Source organism: Oryctolagus cuniculus, chromosome 17 (genome assembly GCF_964237555.1).
Source record: "Oryctolagus cuniculus chromosome 17, mOryCun1.1, whole genome shotgun sequence".
NCBI classification, from domain to species: domain Eukaryota; kingdom Metazoa; phylum Chordata; class Mammalia; order Lagomorpha; family Leporidae; genus Oryctolagus; species Oryctolagus cuniculus.
Window position 1 is genome coordinate 38331069 of NC_091448.1, and position 16489 is coordinate 38347557.

The following is a 16489-nucleotide window of genomic DNA, read 5'->3' on the forward strand; positions in this document are numbered from 1 at the left end:
TATCTCGGCCACCACAAGCCCAATAGTGTTTCAGGATATTGCCCCTGAAGTCCATTTGACTAAGCAGAAAAAGTGGATAACCAAAACCAAGGATAATTCACAACCTCAATTTATGCCCACTACGTCCATTTCTCTTTGCCACTAAAGTATTTGATCAAAGCAAAATTACAAAGCCAACTTTTTGTTCTTATATTTGTACTGTTCAATCCCCAGGGAAGGTTTTGTTAAGTAACAGAATGGCTGATGTTAAAAAAAATAAAAGACCTGAGTGACAGAGTGATTTATGAATGACAATCTTTCAAAAGGCATTGTGAATTTTGAAGCTTTAAGCTAAAGGCATGATAGAAACCTTACATGAAAACTAAAAGCAAATTTACAATGATAGGAGTCAACAATGCTATTCAAATGTATGAATGTATTCTCATTTCAGTTATCAAAGACAATGAAAAACATTGGTGTACGTGAAAAGCTAATCCATATCCTCTGGTTACCGGAACCAAAGGCCACCTTGCTATGTGGCTGGAGGGAAGTCAGCTCCCCTGGTTACGAAACACATCTCCATCTCATAATTTTTTTTTTTTTAAATTTATGTGACAGGTAGAGAGTTACAGACAGTGAGAGACAGAGAGAAAGGTCTTCCTTCCATTGGTTCACTCCCCAAATGGCCGCTACGGCAGGCGCTGCGCCGATCCGAAGCCAGGAGCCAGGTACCTCTTCCTGGTCTCCCGCATGGGTGCAGGGGTCCAAGCACCTGGGCCATCCTCCACTGCCCTCCCGGGCCACTGCAGAGAGCTGGACTGGAAGAGTAGCAACGGGGACTAGAACCCAGAGCCCATATGGGATGCCGGCGCCGCAGGTGGAGGATTAACCAAGTGTGCCACAGCGCCAGCCCCAACATCTCATAAAAATTTAATTTCTGAGGCTGGCGTTGTGGTGCAGCAGGTTAAGCTGTCACTTGCAACGTGGGCATCCCATATGGATGCCAGTTCGTATCCAGGCTGCTCCACTTCCAATTCAGCTCCCCACTAATGGCCTGGGAAAAGTGGCAAAAGAAGGCCCAAGTATCTGGGCTCCTGCCACTCCATGGGAAACGAGATGAAGCTTCTGGCTCCTGCCTTGGCCTGGCCCAGCCCTGGCACTGCAGGAATCTGGGAAGTGAACCAGCAATTGAAAGATCTTTTTCAGTCTCTCTCTCTGTAACTCTTTAAAATAAATAAATCTTAAAAAGTCCTTAATTTCTAAAAATCTAAATTAATCCATATCTTTAAGTTGGGGTGGGGGGAACTAAGTTCACTTATACACAAGACTTTAAGAAAGCATTTATATTTCTGAAATAGTTTTCTGGGCAACAGAAATCAAATCAACAATGTAAAAACAAAACATGGTCTTCATCCTCAGAGGGCTTACACCCTAGCAAAATGTAAAGAAGATAAAAATATAATTGGTACAGATACATACTCAGTAATGTAGAGAGTAAGATCAATGTTGCAAAAACAAACAAACAAACAAACAAAAAAACCCAAAAAACAAAACACCACAGAAAACAAAAAATCCACACCAAGTACCATGGAGAACTGGGGGTGGGAAGGAAAAGGGTGTTGATAAGTGAAAAGATCATATGTAATGGTAGTGCTCGAGATCGGCTTTATGGGGGCACAGGCGTTTGAAACGGAATTTAAAAGCAAGTAAAAGTCTTTAGCAGGGGAGATAAGGTAGAAGAGAATTTCAAGGAGGAACGGAAGAGAAGGGGCAAACATACTCGCATACAGCAAAGATTATAAGCATTCTAGCCCTTTATACTTACATGCAGCATAACTGGAATGGCTTGCATTTGGATTGGTGTAGGCATTTGGAAGCCTGCATCTAGAATGTTCTGAAGCAGTTGAGAATTGATTTTATATTCCTGATCAAGTTGCTGAAATGTAGTAATTGGGTCAGGAAGATCAGTTCCTTGGACGTGAATTTTGTGTTTATTCCGGACGAAGTTTATCTGAAAAGTGAAGTAAAGGAGCCACCATGAAGAAGGCCAAATAAAAATATTTCCAGCTGGGAAAGCAGTAGAAGACGTCTCAGGTCCTTGGGCCCCTGCACCCACGTGGGAGACCTGGAAGAAGCTCCTGGCTCCGGCCATTGCAGCCAACTGGGGAGAGGACCACTGGATGGAAGATCTCGCTCTCTCTATCTCTGACTTTTAAATAAATAAAGATGAACATATTTTCAGAAGTTGTAGAATATCTTGACAATTTGTAGGATAAGCTTCAGTGGCATATGAAACTTCCTGCTTAAATCCAAGCCCCCAAACACCACAGCTATTAGGGGTAATTCATGCTGACTCACACCTTTCTAACAACGAAACCTATCAATCTATGCTTTCTTTGCATTAATGTGTCACTACCATAGTCTAAAGTAACCATCATACATAGACTTCTGGAAGGCAGGCACTCTCTTTCCTTTGTATGATCCTTAAACAAGGGCCAATTGCTTTTTGATGATGTACCCTAAAACTCTACATATTAAAATTGAGTACAAAGAGGAGTACGGAAGTGCTGTATTTGTTGGTTTCCCCATTCTTTGGTCCAAAGACAGACAAACACTAGCCGCTGAACAAACCTCTCCAGCAATATGGCAGGTGTACAGCAGACATGACAACAGTATATCTGCTGTTTCTTCTATATCCTACATCCCTTATTCCCAAGTTATAACAATAGTTTGTTTTTTTTTTTTTTTAATAATTTTAACCCTCTAATCCCTCTCAGAGGAAATTCTTCTAAACCCATAAGTTCAAGAAAAAGGAAGCCAAATCATGTTTACAAAGAGAGTCAGACATTTGAAAATTTTCATTCTAAACACATTGTTAACCTTGAAACTTGAGTAGATCAGGACATTTATATTTGTGTGTCTTATTTTAGTTTTAAACTGTTAAGCCACGGTACAAATGCCTACTTTTTCATTAAAGTAAAATCTAAACAAATACAATTAATCTTCTAATTTAACAAAACAATACATATTCACTTTACCAAAAGAATAGCCCAAGTCCAGTGAAAATGTCAGCGAGTCAAAAACACGGATGTTTAAAGCTGAGCATTTTGCTGACCTTTTCCTTTCTGAGATGCTCCAATTTTCCTGAGGTTAGTTTAGTGTGCCCTTTACTTTTCGTATCTTCAATCTTTGCTTCCACAGACGAGGTCCACTGGATAGTAGTGCCTTCTTCTTGCAAAGTAATTTCTAAAATATATTGTAAAACGTTAAAAGATTTTAAATGCAACAGTTTTGGGTATAGCAAATGGGTCACACCTTCATATCAAACAAAAGAGAAAGTACTAACTGATGCACTACACAAGAAGAAGCAATTGGAAGTACAAGAATTAGAAATGGAGAGGCAAGCTCTGTGTCGGTACAACGAGAGCTCAAAAGCTCATTCCGTGGCTTTTGTTGGTGGGTTCTGTTGCAGAGCATGGGGCTGACTACACGCGAAAACAACAGGCAATTAACCACTTGAATAACAGAGATTTCAGTGAAGCAGACAGCTTCTCCACATCCAAACAAGTAGCTAAAAAGTAAATATGGTGAAAGAAAGATCCCCTTAACAATAGCAATGAACAATTCCAACACTCAGTGCTCCTCAATACTATAAAGACAGCAATTCACCCTCAATCTGTAAGTAGCACTAATTCAGCTAAACGACAGGATTGTTTTGGTGACTGGAAGAAGTGATTTTAAGGTCTCTATGAGAGAGTCAATATGTAAGGCTAACTTCTGAGTAATGAGCAAAGACTGGTTTTTCAACTTCAGTGAGGCATAGACAACATACAATAAACTACAGACATTTTAAAGCACAAGTTCAATGAGTTCTAACATATTCACGTTATTTATGGAGTTCTACACCCATATTTAAGGTTGTTTCTGCCAACTCTCCAAATTTCTTCGTGGCCTCTTTAAGTAGTCAAAATCTGGAGATAGCCGAGTAGTGGCTGCCAGGGACTCGGGGTGGTGAGGAATGGCTCGTTACTGGTAAGGCCCGCAAAATCATTTGGTCTGGCCCTGCCAGGGAAACTGCAGACAGGACTCGAAATTCAATAAATCTACAGCAGGCTAATTTTTAAGCTGATCATTTTTAATGGCCCATTAATGATGCTATCAATAAAATGGTCCTTGGCAGAAAAAAAGGTTCCCCACTGCTGGTTGAATGGGTACAGAATTGTAGTTTTACAAGAGAAAAAGAACTCTGGAGACGGCTGGTGGCAATGACTGAACAGCTTTGACTATATATATCTAAACCACTGAACTGCACACCTAAATGGTTAATTTGTAACTTTCGTGTATCTTACCACATACAAACAAAACTACCAAAGAAACTACTAAATGTCACTATGAATAGCCAAGCAAGAGGAAAAACATCCAGTCTTAATCTATTCATAAAATGTCAAAAACATGCAAAACTAAAGTAGTGTTTAGGGATATATACTTATAAAATATAAGGCAAGGAAAAAAATCCCTAGGCAACCACCAATCTGATTTTCACTATAGATTAGTTTGTCTTTTCTGGAATTTTACAGGAATGGAATCATATAGTATATATGAATTTTAGTCTGGTTTCTTTCACTCAAGATAATTATTTTGAGATTTATCCAGGTTATAGCACCAATAAATTCACATTAAAAAAAATTTTATTTATTTGAAAGGCAGAGAGCTACAAAGAGAGAAAGATCTTCCATCTTCTGGTTCCTTTCCCTAAATGGTCGCAATAGCCAGGTCAGGGCCAGGCCCAAGGCAGGGGCCTGAAACACCTTCCTGGTCTTAAATGTGGGTGGCAGAGCCCCAAGCACGTGGGCCATCTTTCATTGCCTTCCCAGGCTTGTTAGCAAGAAGCTGGATCACAAGCGGAGCAGCTGGGACTCAAATCAGCACTGATATGGGATGCCAGCATTGCAAGCAGTGACTTGACCAGCTGTGCCACAACCCAGGCCTTAAACTTTATATTTTATTACTAGGTAGTATTCCAGTATGGTTATATAATCTGTTTATCCTTCACCCCCTAAGGACATTTGGTTCATTTCCACTTTTTTAGCTATTATAAATCAAGTTGCTATGAACAACTGATGACAAATTTTCCTAAAGATGAATGTTTTCCTTTCTCTGGGGTAAATATCTGAGTTGAATGGGTGGGTAACATGGTGAGTGAGTGGTTAACCCTCCAAAAAACAATTTCAAATTGTTTTCCAAAGTAGTTGTACCATCTGACCATTAAAGTGAAAGCTTTATTCTGTATATTCCTGGTCAACACTTGGTATAATCAGTCTTTTTATCTGTACCATTTTAATGACTATGTAGTAGTATTGTATTGTGGTTTAAATTTGCCTGATGATGCTGAATCTTATGTGCTTATTCCCATATGTGTATCATTTTAGGTAAGTGGCTGTAAACCCTATTATGTTTGATATACATGTTATGGATTTTTTTTCCATATTTGTGGCTCACTTTTTCATTTTCTTAATGCTATCTAAAAACAAAAATTTTTAATTTTGATACAGTTCAATATACTAAATTTTTTTTTTTCATGGTTTGTGCTTTTTTTTTTAAGAAACATTTGTGTACTTCAAAGTCACAAAGATTGTTTTTCCTATGTTTTCTTCTAGAAGTTGTATAGCTTTAGATTTTGCATTTCAGTCTGAATCATTTCAAGTTAATTTTTGCTTATACTGTAGTGTGAAGCAAAAAATGTGGTTCATTTTTTCCCATCAGGATTGAATACTTTTTTTTTTTAAAGATGGTGCTTGGGCTGGCGCCGTGGTTCACTAGGCTAATCCTCCACCTTGCGGCGCCGACACACCAGGTTCTAGTCCCGGTCGGGGCACCGGATACTGTCCCGGTTGCCCCTCTTCCAGGCCAACTCTCTGCTGTGGCCTGGGAGTGCAGTGGAGGATGGCCCAAGTCCTTGGGCCCTGCACCCCATGGGAGACCAGGATAAGTACCTGGCTCCTGCCATCAGATCAGTGCGGTGTGCCGGCCGCAGCGTGCCGGCCGCAGCGTGCCGGCCGCAGCGGCCATTGGAGGGTGAACCAACGGCAAAGGAAGACCTTTCTCTCTGTCTCTCTCTCTCACTGCCCACTCTGTCAAAAAAAAAAAAAAAAAAAAAAAAAAATTTAAAGATGGTGCTTGTGGGGCTGGTGCCATGGCACACTACATTAATCCTCCACCTACGGCACTGGCATCCCATATAGGCGCCAGTTCTAATCCCGGTTGATTAATCCTCCACCTGCGGCGCCAGTTCTAATCCCGGTTGCCCCTCTTCCAGTCCAGCTCTCTGCTGTGACCAGGGAGTGCAGTGGAGGATGGCCCAAGTGCTTGGGCCCTGCACCCATGTGGGAGACCAGGAAGAAGCTCCTGGCTCCTGGCTCCGGACAGGCGTAGCTCCGGCTGTTGTGGCCACTTGAGGAGTGAACCAACGGAAGGAAGATCTTTCTCTCTGTGTCTCTCTCACTGTCTGTAACTCTGCCTGTCAAATAAAAATCTTAAAAAAAAAAAAGATGGTGCTTGTATTTCTTTCTTTTTCTTTTCTTTAAGATTTATTTATTTCAAAGTCAGAGTTACACAGAAGGAAAGGCAGAGGGAGACAGAGAACTTCCATCTGTTCACTCCCCAAATGGTTGCAAGTCAGGGCTGGGCCAGCCCAAAGCCAGAGTCAGGAGCTTCATTGAGGTCTCTCACATGGGTGCAGGGGACCAAGCACTTAGCCATCCTCTGCTGCCTTTCCTAGGTGCATAAGCAGGCAGCTGGATAGGAAGTGGAGTATCCAGGACTCGAACTGGCGTCCATATGGGATGCTGGTCTGCAGATGGCAACTTTACTTGCTACGTCACAGCAATGAATCCTGTATTTCAGTTTTTAAAAAGTATTTGTTTTATTTGAAAGACAGAGTTACAGAGAGAGAGAGAGAGAGAGAGAGAGAGAGAGAGAGAGAGAGAGAGATTCCATCCATAAGTTCACTCTCCAAAAGCCTATGGTAGATGGGTCTGGATCAGACAGAATCTAGGAGCTCAGCTGGAATTTTAATTGGGCTACTGATTATGTCAATCACTTGAGGGAGAAAACAGTTGGCCAGGAACCGGCACTGTGGCATAACAGGTAAAGCTGCCAATTGCAACACCAGCATCCCATATGGGTGCCAGTTCCAGTCCTGGCTTCTCCACTTCCTATCCAGCTCCCTGCCAAGGCACCTGGGAAAGCAGCAGAAGATGGCCCAAGTACTTGGGCCTCTGCACCCATGTGGGAGACCTGGAAAAAGCTCCTGGCTCCTGGTTTCGGCCTGGCACTGCCTGGCCAGCACAGTCATTTGAGGAGTAAACCAGCAGATGGTGATCTTTCTCTCTAACTCTTTCAAATAAACAAAAAATTCAACCAAACAAAAAATAGCTGTCCAACTGATAAAAATGGTATGCTTCCTCATGATACTGGATTTTTTTTCCCCCAAATACTGTAAGGCACAGTAATTAAAACAAGCTAGTACTGGTATACAAATACAATCTTAAAACAGGAAAGAGCCTAGAGATGAACCTGAATGCACATGGGAAATAAAGTTATAATAAAAGTTGCTTTAAATCCAATAGGAAAGATGGATTATTAACATAAAATACTAGCACAATTATTTAGTGTCTGGAAGAATTTTAAATCAGTCCTCTATTCACTATTTATACCAAATAAAATCTTGTAAGAGGGGCTGGTGTCATGGTGTAGCAAATTAACCAGCCACCTATGACACTGGCATCCCATATGGGCACCAGTTCAAGTCCTGGCTGCTCTACTTCCTATCCAGATTCCTGCTAATGTGCCTGGGGAAGGAGTATAAGATGGCCCAAGTTCATGGGCCCCTGCACCTGTGAGGGAGACCCAGAGGAGACTCCTGGCTCCTGGTTCCTGGCTTCGGACTGGCCCCGCTCTGGCAGATGTGGCCTTTTAGGGAGTGAACCAGCAGATGCAAGATCTCTCTCCGTGTCTCCCTCTCTCTCTGTAACTCTACCTTTCAAACAAATAAATAAATAAAATAGTTTAAAAAATAATAATGTGTATTTTTAATGAGCTTTTTGAAGCTCCCTTCTGTATCATGGATCTATGGTCTACACCCATTTGCTGCCATATGGTTACGGTTTATACCTGTGTACTTCTGGCTGCCTAACATTTGAATCCTTTTCCTAAGCCTGTGGCATGTCTTTCTTACTAATCTTGATGGAAGGTTTTATCAAACTTCCTTGTAGTCAGAGAAGAATTAGTTTAATTGCAACACAATAACAGCAAAAGCATGGAAATCAAGTTGATGCCCACCACATCTGAACCTGTCCAATTGATCGTGGCCCTCCCTTACAATGCAGGATGGGATACTACACAGTGTCACAATGAACAATGAAGTGCACTTCCTGCTGCTTTCAGTCTCTAAGATATACTGTTTTTAGCATCGAGGTCCAGGGGGTTAAGCCACTACTTGCGAAGCTGGCCTCCCACATTGGAGTGCCAGTGTGAGCTTCCCCTTCAGCTGGAGAAGGCCATGGAAGATGGTCTGAGTACCAGCAGATAGACGCTCTCTCTCTGCCTCTTTCAAATAAAAATACTTTTTTTTTTTTTTAAGTAGAGGAGGGGTGCTGGTGTTGTGGCATTGCGGGTAAAGCCTCTGCCTGCAGTGCCGGAATCCCATGAGTGCCAGTTTGAGACCCAGCTGCTCCACTTCTGATTGAGCTCCTTGCTAATGCACCTGGAAAAACAGGAGGATGGCCCAAGTGTTGGGCCCCTGCACCCAGTGGCAGACCCGGAAGACGCTCCTGGCTTCTGCCTTGGGACCAGCACAGCTTCAGCCGCTGCAGCCATTTGGGGAGTAAACCAGTGGATGGAAGACCTCTCTAACTTTCAAATAAAAGAAACAAATCTTTAAAAAACAGAGGTGAAAGGGAGAGTTCACAAATAGAATATAAAGTATTCACGTTTATGAACATACATAGAGTATTCCTAATTTTTTAAGTGAAGCATAAATACATATAAATAGAATAGCTCTAGAAAAATAATAAAGAGGCCGGCGCCACAGCTCACAGGCTAATCCTCCACCTGAGGCACCGGCACCCAGGGTTCTGGTCCCAGTTGCTCCTCTTCTACTGTGGCCCGGGAGTGCAGTGGAGGATGGCCCAGGTCCTTGGGCTCTGCACCCGCATGGGAGACCAGGAGGAAGCACCTGGCTCCTGGCTTTGGATCGGCGCAGTGCACCGGCCGTGGCAGCCATTTGGGGGGGTGAACCAATGGAAGGCCTTTCTCTCTGTCTCTCTCTCTCTCACTGTCTAACTCTGCCTGTCCAAAATAATAATAATAATAATAATAATAATAATAATAAAGAAATTAATAAGAGTTACTGCCTCTCAAGAAATAGTGGACTGGCAACAAGGAGTGGGAAGGAAATTTACTTTTTATCATTCTTAAGTATTTACGCAATAAAAGGCAAATGACTAGGCAGTTTAGTAGATATAAAATATAAAAAGACAAATACTCCTATAGTACAGTATAAAGGACACATACACATACATGTAAATCCTGAGAAAAATAGGCAAAGAACAGACAACACAGCAAAGTTGAAATGTAGCTGTCCAGTAGAGTGTATGACAAGATGCTCAACCTCCCCGGCTATCAACAAAATGCAAATAAAAATGTTTCATTCATTAGACTGGCAAAAAAACTATACAACAATCAAACCCAGCAGTGACAAAGGAACAGGAAGTCATTTTGTAGTAACTATTCAAACAAACAAGTGTGCACACCTGTTCACCAAGTGATTCCGCTCTGGGGATGCTATTCTACAGACACAACAGTACCTGGATAACAGGTTATAAGCACCTGTTACGTAGCAATATTTATAATGGCAAGTATCTGGGAACAATCCAAATGCCTTCAACTGATGAGTGACTTTATATTGTTTTGACTCAAACTGTATGCTTGTATCACCAATTTAGTTGAAGAAAACATAATAGAAATCAGATTCTATTAAAAAAAAAAAAAAAAGAAATCAGATTCTAACCTGAATCCACCTTCTTCCTCTTTTTCTTGTTCTGTTCCCGCTTCCCTTCCATGTGGGTGGCTGCTTCTTTCTCCTCATCCTGGAGCTGCCCATGTGTCTGTGAAGCTGCGCACTCACCTGGGACAGCCTTCTTATTTCCAAAGAAGTCCAGTCCCTGCAGCACCTCTGAAGAATCAAAGTCGCATTTCCTTTTCCCTATCTGAAACCCAAAAAAATTTAACATGAAACCTGACAGAACAGCACTGCTTTCATCCAAGCAGGATTGGCAGTAAGGGCTTGGGTCCAGCGACTCTCCCTTTCACCAAATACTTTTCCCGCAGACAATGTGTTTGGGCAAAGGCAATCCAAAGACGTCCTTCCTGATCTTGTAACAGTAACTGTAATAATCATGGCAGCGGTGAATCCTTACACAACTACCTGCTTACTGTGTGTTACACAGATTCCTAAGTACGGTAGAGCATATTAAATCACTTCATCCTTACAACGGTGCTACCAGGCAAACGGCAGCATCACGGACTGGAAAACAGAGGCACTGGGAGGTCAAATAACCAAGGTCTCAAAATTTTTTTTCTTTTTCTTTTTCTTTCTTTCTTTTTTTTTTTTTTTTTTTTTTTTTGACAGGCAGAGTGGACACTGAGAAAGAGACAGAGGGAAAGGTCTTCCTTTGCCGTTGGTTCACCCTCCAATGGCCGCCGCGGCCGGTGCACCGCGCTGATCCGATGGCAGGAGCCAGGTGCTTCTCCTGGTCTCCCATGGGGTGCAGGGCCCAAGCACCTGGGCCATCCTTCACTGCACTCCTGGGCCACAGCAGAGAGCTGGCCTGGAAGAGGGGCAACCCGGACAGAATCCGGCGCCCCGACCGGGACTAGAACCCGGTGTGCTGGCGCCGCAAGGCGGAGGATTAGCCTAGTGAGCCGTGGCGCCGGCCCTTAGGTCTCAAAATTAATAACTGCCAGACGCAGCATTTGGACCCACACAATCTGGTTCGAAAGAAGAAAGTACATGATGCACCAATATTAATAATAATAAATGAACCAGGTCCCTGGCTCCTAATGCCAGGGCTGACAACATCTTCTGACTTTTCCCGATTTATCTACCACTCCCGCGACCCAAGGTAAATCGCTCCTCCCACCGGTTACTGAGCACGCTGGGGGCCGGGGGTGGAGCAGTGACAACAGCCAAGCCCAGTACAGCCACGTGCACGCCGAGCCCAGCCCAGCCCGGGTATTCTCCATTTTCAGTTGTATCCCGTTTCAAAGTTCCTTTCCATCAGTTTTACAGAAAACAGTTCCTTTTGAAAGTACTCGAAGTTTGCTTGGAATAAACTAAGAAGAAAGACGGGTGAGACTCCGCTGCGAGGCTCAGCTAAGTCTGCCGACAGTTCGTTCATTCCTCTCGAGTCGGCCAGGGTTGCGGGAAAACTAAACCCGAAAGGAGAGAAACCGCCCCAAAGGTGGTCGCAGCAGGCTCGGGGTCTCCCGAGGGCCACCGACCCCTTCTCGCGCGAAGCTCCTTCTCTGCGTCTACGGTCTACGTGCCCCGCGCACAGTACCTGGAATCGGGCTGCGTCCGCCGAGAAGCGTCTCACGTCGAATTTGGCCCCTGCACCGAGCCGGCGAAAGAGATCGTGGACATCCATCTTTACCCAGAACGCTCCACGGTCGCGCGGCGCCTGCGCAGATGACTTCTTCTCCGCCCAACGCCGGCTGGGACGGAAGTGGCTCCGGGAGGCGGGGTTGGCTCGTTCTCAGTCCGTGGAGGCTTGTGATTGCATAGTTTCTCGTTATTTATAACCTTGAAAGACATTTTTATCAATATCTCTCTATGCCATGCACTTTTTTGGACTTTTAAGAATATTTTTGGGGCCGGGGCTGTGGAGTAGCAGGTAAAGCCGCTGCCTGCAGTGCCGGCATCCCATGTGGGTGCCAGTTCAAGTCCTGGCTGCTCCACTTCCAATCCAGCTCCTTGCTATGGCCTGGGAAAGCAGAAGATGACCCAGGTTCTTGGGCTCCTGCATCCACGTGGGAGACCCGGAGGAAGCTCCTGGCTCCAGGCTTCCAATCAGGGCAGCTCCAGCCCTTGTGGCCAATTGGGGAGTGATGGAAGACCTCTCTCTCTCTCTCTCTCTCTCTTTCTGTAACTCTGTCTTTCAAATAAATAAGTAAATCTTTAAAAAAAGGAAGAAGAAGAAGACGACTTTGGAGGGCCAACGCCGGGCCTTATAAGGTTAAGCCTCTGCCTGCAATGTCGGCTCCCTACTAATGTGCCTGGGAAAGCAGCAGGAAGATGGTTCAAGACCTTGGGCCCCTGCACCCACTTTGGAGATAAGCTCCTGGCTCCTGGCTTCTGGCTGGCCCAGCCCCTGCATTGGGGGCCATTTGGGGAGTGAACTAGATAAAGAAAATTCATTCATTCATTCATTCATTCATTCTCTATCTCTCTCTTCAGGTAAGGAACCTGAACTTTAATCTATTAAAAGAATTATTATGGAGCAAAAACCTCTGATTTAATTCCTCACAGTTTTATTTCTTCATAGCATTTGTACTCCAGAAAATTATTTGTGTGGTGCCTCTTTTCTGTAATCAAAGCCATGGGCATAGAAATTTTCTTTGTTTCACTGTTGGATACACTGTTCCTATCCACTTTGGGGAAAAAATGATGAATGAATGAGTGAATGTCTCATAAAAGATTACTCTGGTTTATTGGAGAATGGATCTTAGAGGGCTAGGAATTGAAATACAGAGACCAGTCAAAACAGAAATGGTAATGGTGGTTTGGTCTAGGGTGATATATGTGCTGATGGAGATAAATGTATAGGTTTGGGGACATTATATATATATATATATAATATTTATTTTAGAGACAGAAAGAGGGTCGTAGAGAGCTACTATCTGCTGGTTTCACTCCCCACATGGCTGGGCTCTGGCCTCTTAAGTGGGTGATAGGGACCCAATTTCCTGAGCCATCGCTTGCTGCCTCCCAGGGTGCACATTAGCAGGAACTAGAATTGGGAGTGGAGCTGATCGGGGATGCAGGCGTCCTAACCAGCATCTGAACTGCTAGGCTAAATGCCAGCCCAAGGTTTGGGATGTATTTTGGAGGGAGAGCTAACTGTACCTGGTGGATTTCATACAAACATGAGGGAAAAGGAGGAATTAAAGCTCACTGCTTTGCTTTTCGCTGAGTAGATGACGTGCCATTTACTGAGAAATGCAGAGTGGAATATTATGTTTTGGACATATTAGGGTGCCCAGCTGACTTTAGGAGGAGATTCCAGGGGCCAGCATTATGGTGTAGCAGGTTAGACCACTGCCTGTGATGCTGGTATCCCCTATTGGAGTGTGAGTTCTAGTCCCAGCTACTCCTTTTCTGATTCCAGGTCCTGCTAATATGCCTGGAAAAGCAGCAGGAGATGGCTCAAGACTAGGGCCCCTGCCAGCCATGTGGGAGGCCAGGCTGGGGCTCCTGGCTCCTGACTTTGATCTGACCCAGTCTTCGGATTGCAGCCATTTGGGGAATGAACAGGCAGATGGAACACTCCTCCTCCTTTTTCTTCTCTCTCTCTCTCTCTCTCTGTCACTCTGCCTTTCAAGTAAATAAATAAATATTCGAAAGTCAGAGTTACACAGAGGGGAGAGGCAGAGTGAGAGAGAGAGAGAGGTTTTCCATCCAATGGTTCACTCCCCAACTGGCTGCAATGGCTGGAGCTGCGCTGATCCGAAGCCAGGAGCCAGGAGCTTCCTCCAGGTCTCCCAAGTGGGTGCAGGGGCCCAAGGACCTGGGCCATCTTCTACTGCCTTCCCAGGCCATAGCAGAGAGCTGGATTGGAAGTGGAGCAGATGGATCTTGAACCGGAACCCATATGGGATGCCAGCGCTTCAGGTCAGGGCATTAACACACTGCGCCACAGCGTCAGCCCCAATCAATAAATCTTAAAACTAAGAGATATCCAGGTAGGTAGTTGTTTCTATTAGTTTGAAGCTCAGAAAAAAGGTTGAGGCTGGAGAAATGAATTTGGTGACCATCAGTATAAAAATGGCACAGAGGTATCACATCATACACACATTCAACTGATTCAAGTTCACTTCTACATATTTTGTCCGAGAGTGAGAAACACCTTAAACAGTGTGAGTGGTTCATTTGCACTCCCGGGGAGCAGGCGTGCAGTAGGTGTGAGATGGGGCATGTGAATCTGCTGTTCTCTCAGGTGTATTCAGTTCCTGATTCCCTCTACAGCAAAATAATCTTGTAGTTCCAACTCTGTCTCATTTTTGAAAACAGGAATTTTCCAAGTGCTTCACTTACTGCTTAATAAAAACAACTCATCTCAACATGAGAGGAAAAAAAATCAGTCGTTTGGACTTCTTAGGAAATGGAGTATTGATCTTTTTATTTTTTTAATTTTTATTTTTGACAGGCAGAGTGGACAGTGAGAGAGAGAGACAGAGAGAAAGGTCTTCCTTTGCCGTTGGTTCACCCTCCAATGGCTGCCACGGCCAGCGCACTGCAGCCGGCACACCGCGCTGATCCGATGGCAGGAGCCAGGTACTTATCCTGGCCTCCCATGGGGTGCAGGGCCCAAGCACTTGGGCCATCCTCCACTGCACTCCCTGGCCACAGCAGAGAGCTGGCCTGGAAGAGGGGCAACCGGGACAGAATCCAGCGCCCCGACCAGGACTAGAACCCGGTGTGCCGGTGCCGCAAGGCGGAGGATTAGCCTAGTGAGCCGCGGCGCCAGCTGAGTATTGATCTTTTTAAATATATATATATATATATATATATATATATTTGACAGGCAGAGTTAGTGAGAGAGAGAGAGACTTATAGATAGTAAGAGAGACAGAGAGAAAGGACTTCTTCCATTGGTTCACTCCCCTAATAGCCGCCATGGCCGGCACTGTGCCGATCCAAAGCCAGGAGCCAAGTGCTTCTTCCCGGTTTCCCATGTGGGTGCAGGGACCCAAGCACTTGGGCCATCCTCCACTGCCCTCCTGGGCCACAGCAGAGAGCTGGACTGGAAGAGAGGCAACCAGGATTAGTACCCAGTGCCCCAACCAGGACTAGAAACCAGGGTGCCGGTGCCGCAGGTGGAGGATTAGCCAAGTGAGCCAATGGCACCAGCCAAAAAAATATTTATTTAATTTATTTGAAAGACAGAGTTACAGAGAGAGGTAGAGCGAGAGAAAGAGGTCTTCCATCTGTTGGTTCACTCCCCAAATGACCACAACGGCCAGAGCTGAGCTGATTCAAAGCCAGGAGCCAGGAGATTCTTCCAGGTCTCCCACACAGGTACAAGAGCCCAAGGACTTGAGCCATCTTCCACTGCTTTCCCAGGTCACAGCAGAGAGCTGGCTCGGAAGTGGAGAGCCAGGACTCAAACCAGCACCCATATGGGATGCCATCGCTGCAGGCCAGAACTTTCATCTGCTGCACCACACCGCCAGCCCCGGAGTATTGATCTTTAATTCAGCATATAAATATAACCACAGCCATGTATAAAATCAATATGTGCGAAACCACCACTACTGTACTTCATGAGTAATTTAAGGAAGTTTCCAAAAAAATTCACTTTCATGAGACTTTTTTCTTTATGACTGGACTGTGGAACCTAATCCCTATATAAGTGGTGACAAACCCATATGCGAAAGTATGAGCGTGAATGTGATTACTTAGAGAGGAATAGAGAAGATAAGGGGACTCAAGAATGACCCCCTTTGGAACTGTAACATTTGGAAATCTGGTAGAGAAGGAGACATCTGTAAAACAAGAGTCTGAGAAGAAGCATGTGAGGCAGGAAGCCCAGGGACGTGCTGGTGCCCAAGTCAGAAGGACGTTTCGGGAAGATATGGTCAGCTGTTTTAAAGGCTATTCAGGAAGAGATCACTGCGTTTGGCAACACAGAGGTCACTTGTACCACTGACAATGTCAGCCTCAGTGCTATTGTGGATGGAGATGATTGAATAGTGAAAGTGGTGGACAAGCAGACACTATGAAGAAGCCAAGTCTGTACAAGCATAGGGTATGCTACAGGCAGCTGTGGATTCACAGGAAGCCTTTGCTTTTAGTTTTTATATATTTTTTTAAATTACAGAGAAAGATCAATCTTCCATCCACTGGTTCACTCCCCAACTGACCATAACAGCCAGCGGTGGGCAAGGCCAAATCCAGGAGCCCGGAGCTTCTTCCGAGGTCTCCCACATGGGTGCAGGGGCCCAAGCACTTGGGTCATCTTCTGATGCTTTCCCAGGCATATTTCCAGCTGGATTGGAAGTGGAGCAGCTGGGACTCAAATTGGTGCTCAAATGGGATGCCCGCATTACAGGTGGCCTCTAAACTTGCAGTGCCACATTGCCAGCCCCAATTTTTTATGTTTTTAAAAATGGGTACTAGGCGTGTTTGTGAATTGTATAGAATGATACAGTGGAGGGTTGGGGAGAGAAG

At 44.6% G+C, this 16489-nt stretch overlaps 1 protein-coding gene across 1 annotated transcript in view; it reads right to left on the bottom strand.

Annotated features, from left to right (window-relative positions):
• The window catches only part of DDX52 (DExD-box helicase 52), a 32919-nt gene extending 21165 nt beyond the window's left edge, over positions 1-11754 (bottom strand). The window contains exons 1-4 of the mRNA XM_002719247.5: positions 11601-11754; positions 10049-10247; positions 3095-3225; positions 1805-1990 (exon numbers count right to left, since the gene is read on the bottom strand). Coding sequence (XP_002719293.1) covers positions 1805-1990; positions 3095-3225; positions 10049-10247; positions 11601-11687 — 603 coding nt within the window. The 5' untranslated portion in view covers positions 11688-11754. The remainder of the gene's footprint in view (positions 1-1804; positions 1991-3094; positions 3226-10048; positions 10248-11600) is intronic.
• Positions 11755-16489: the final 4735 nt, after the last annotated feature.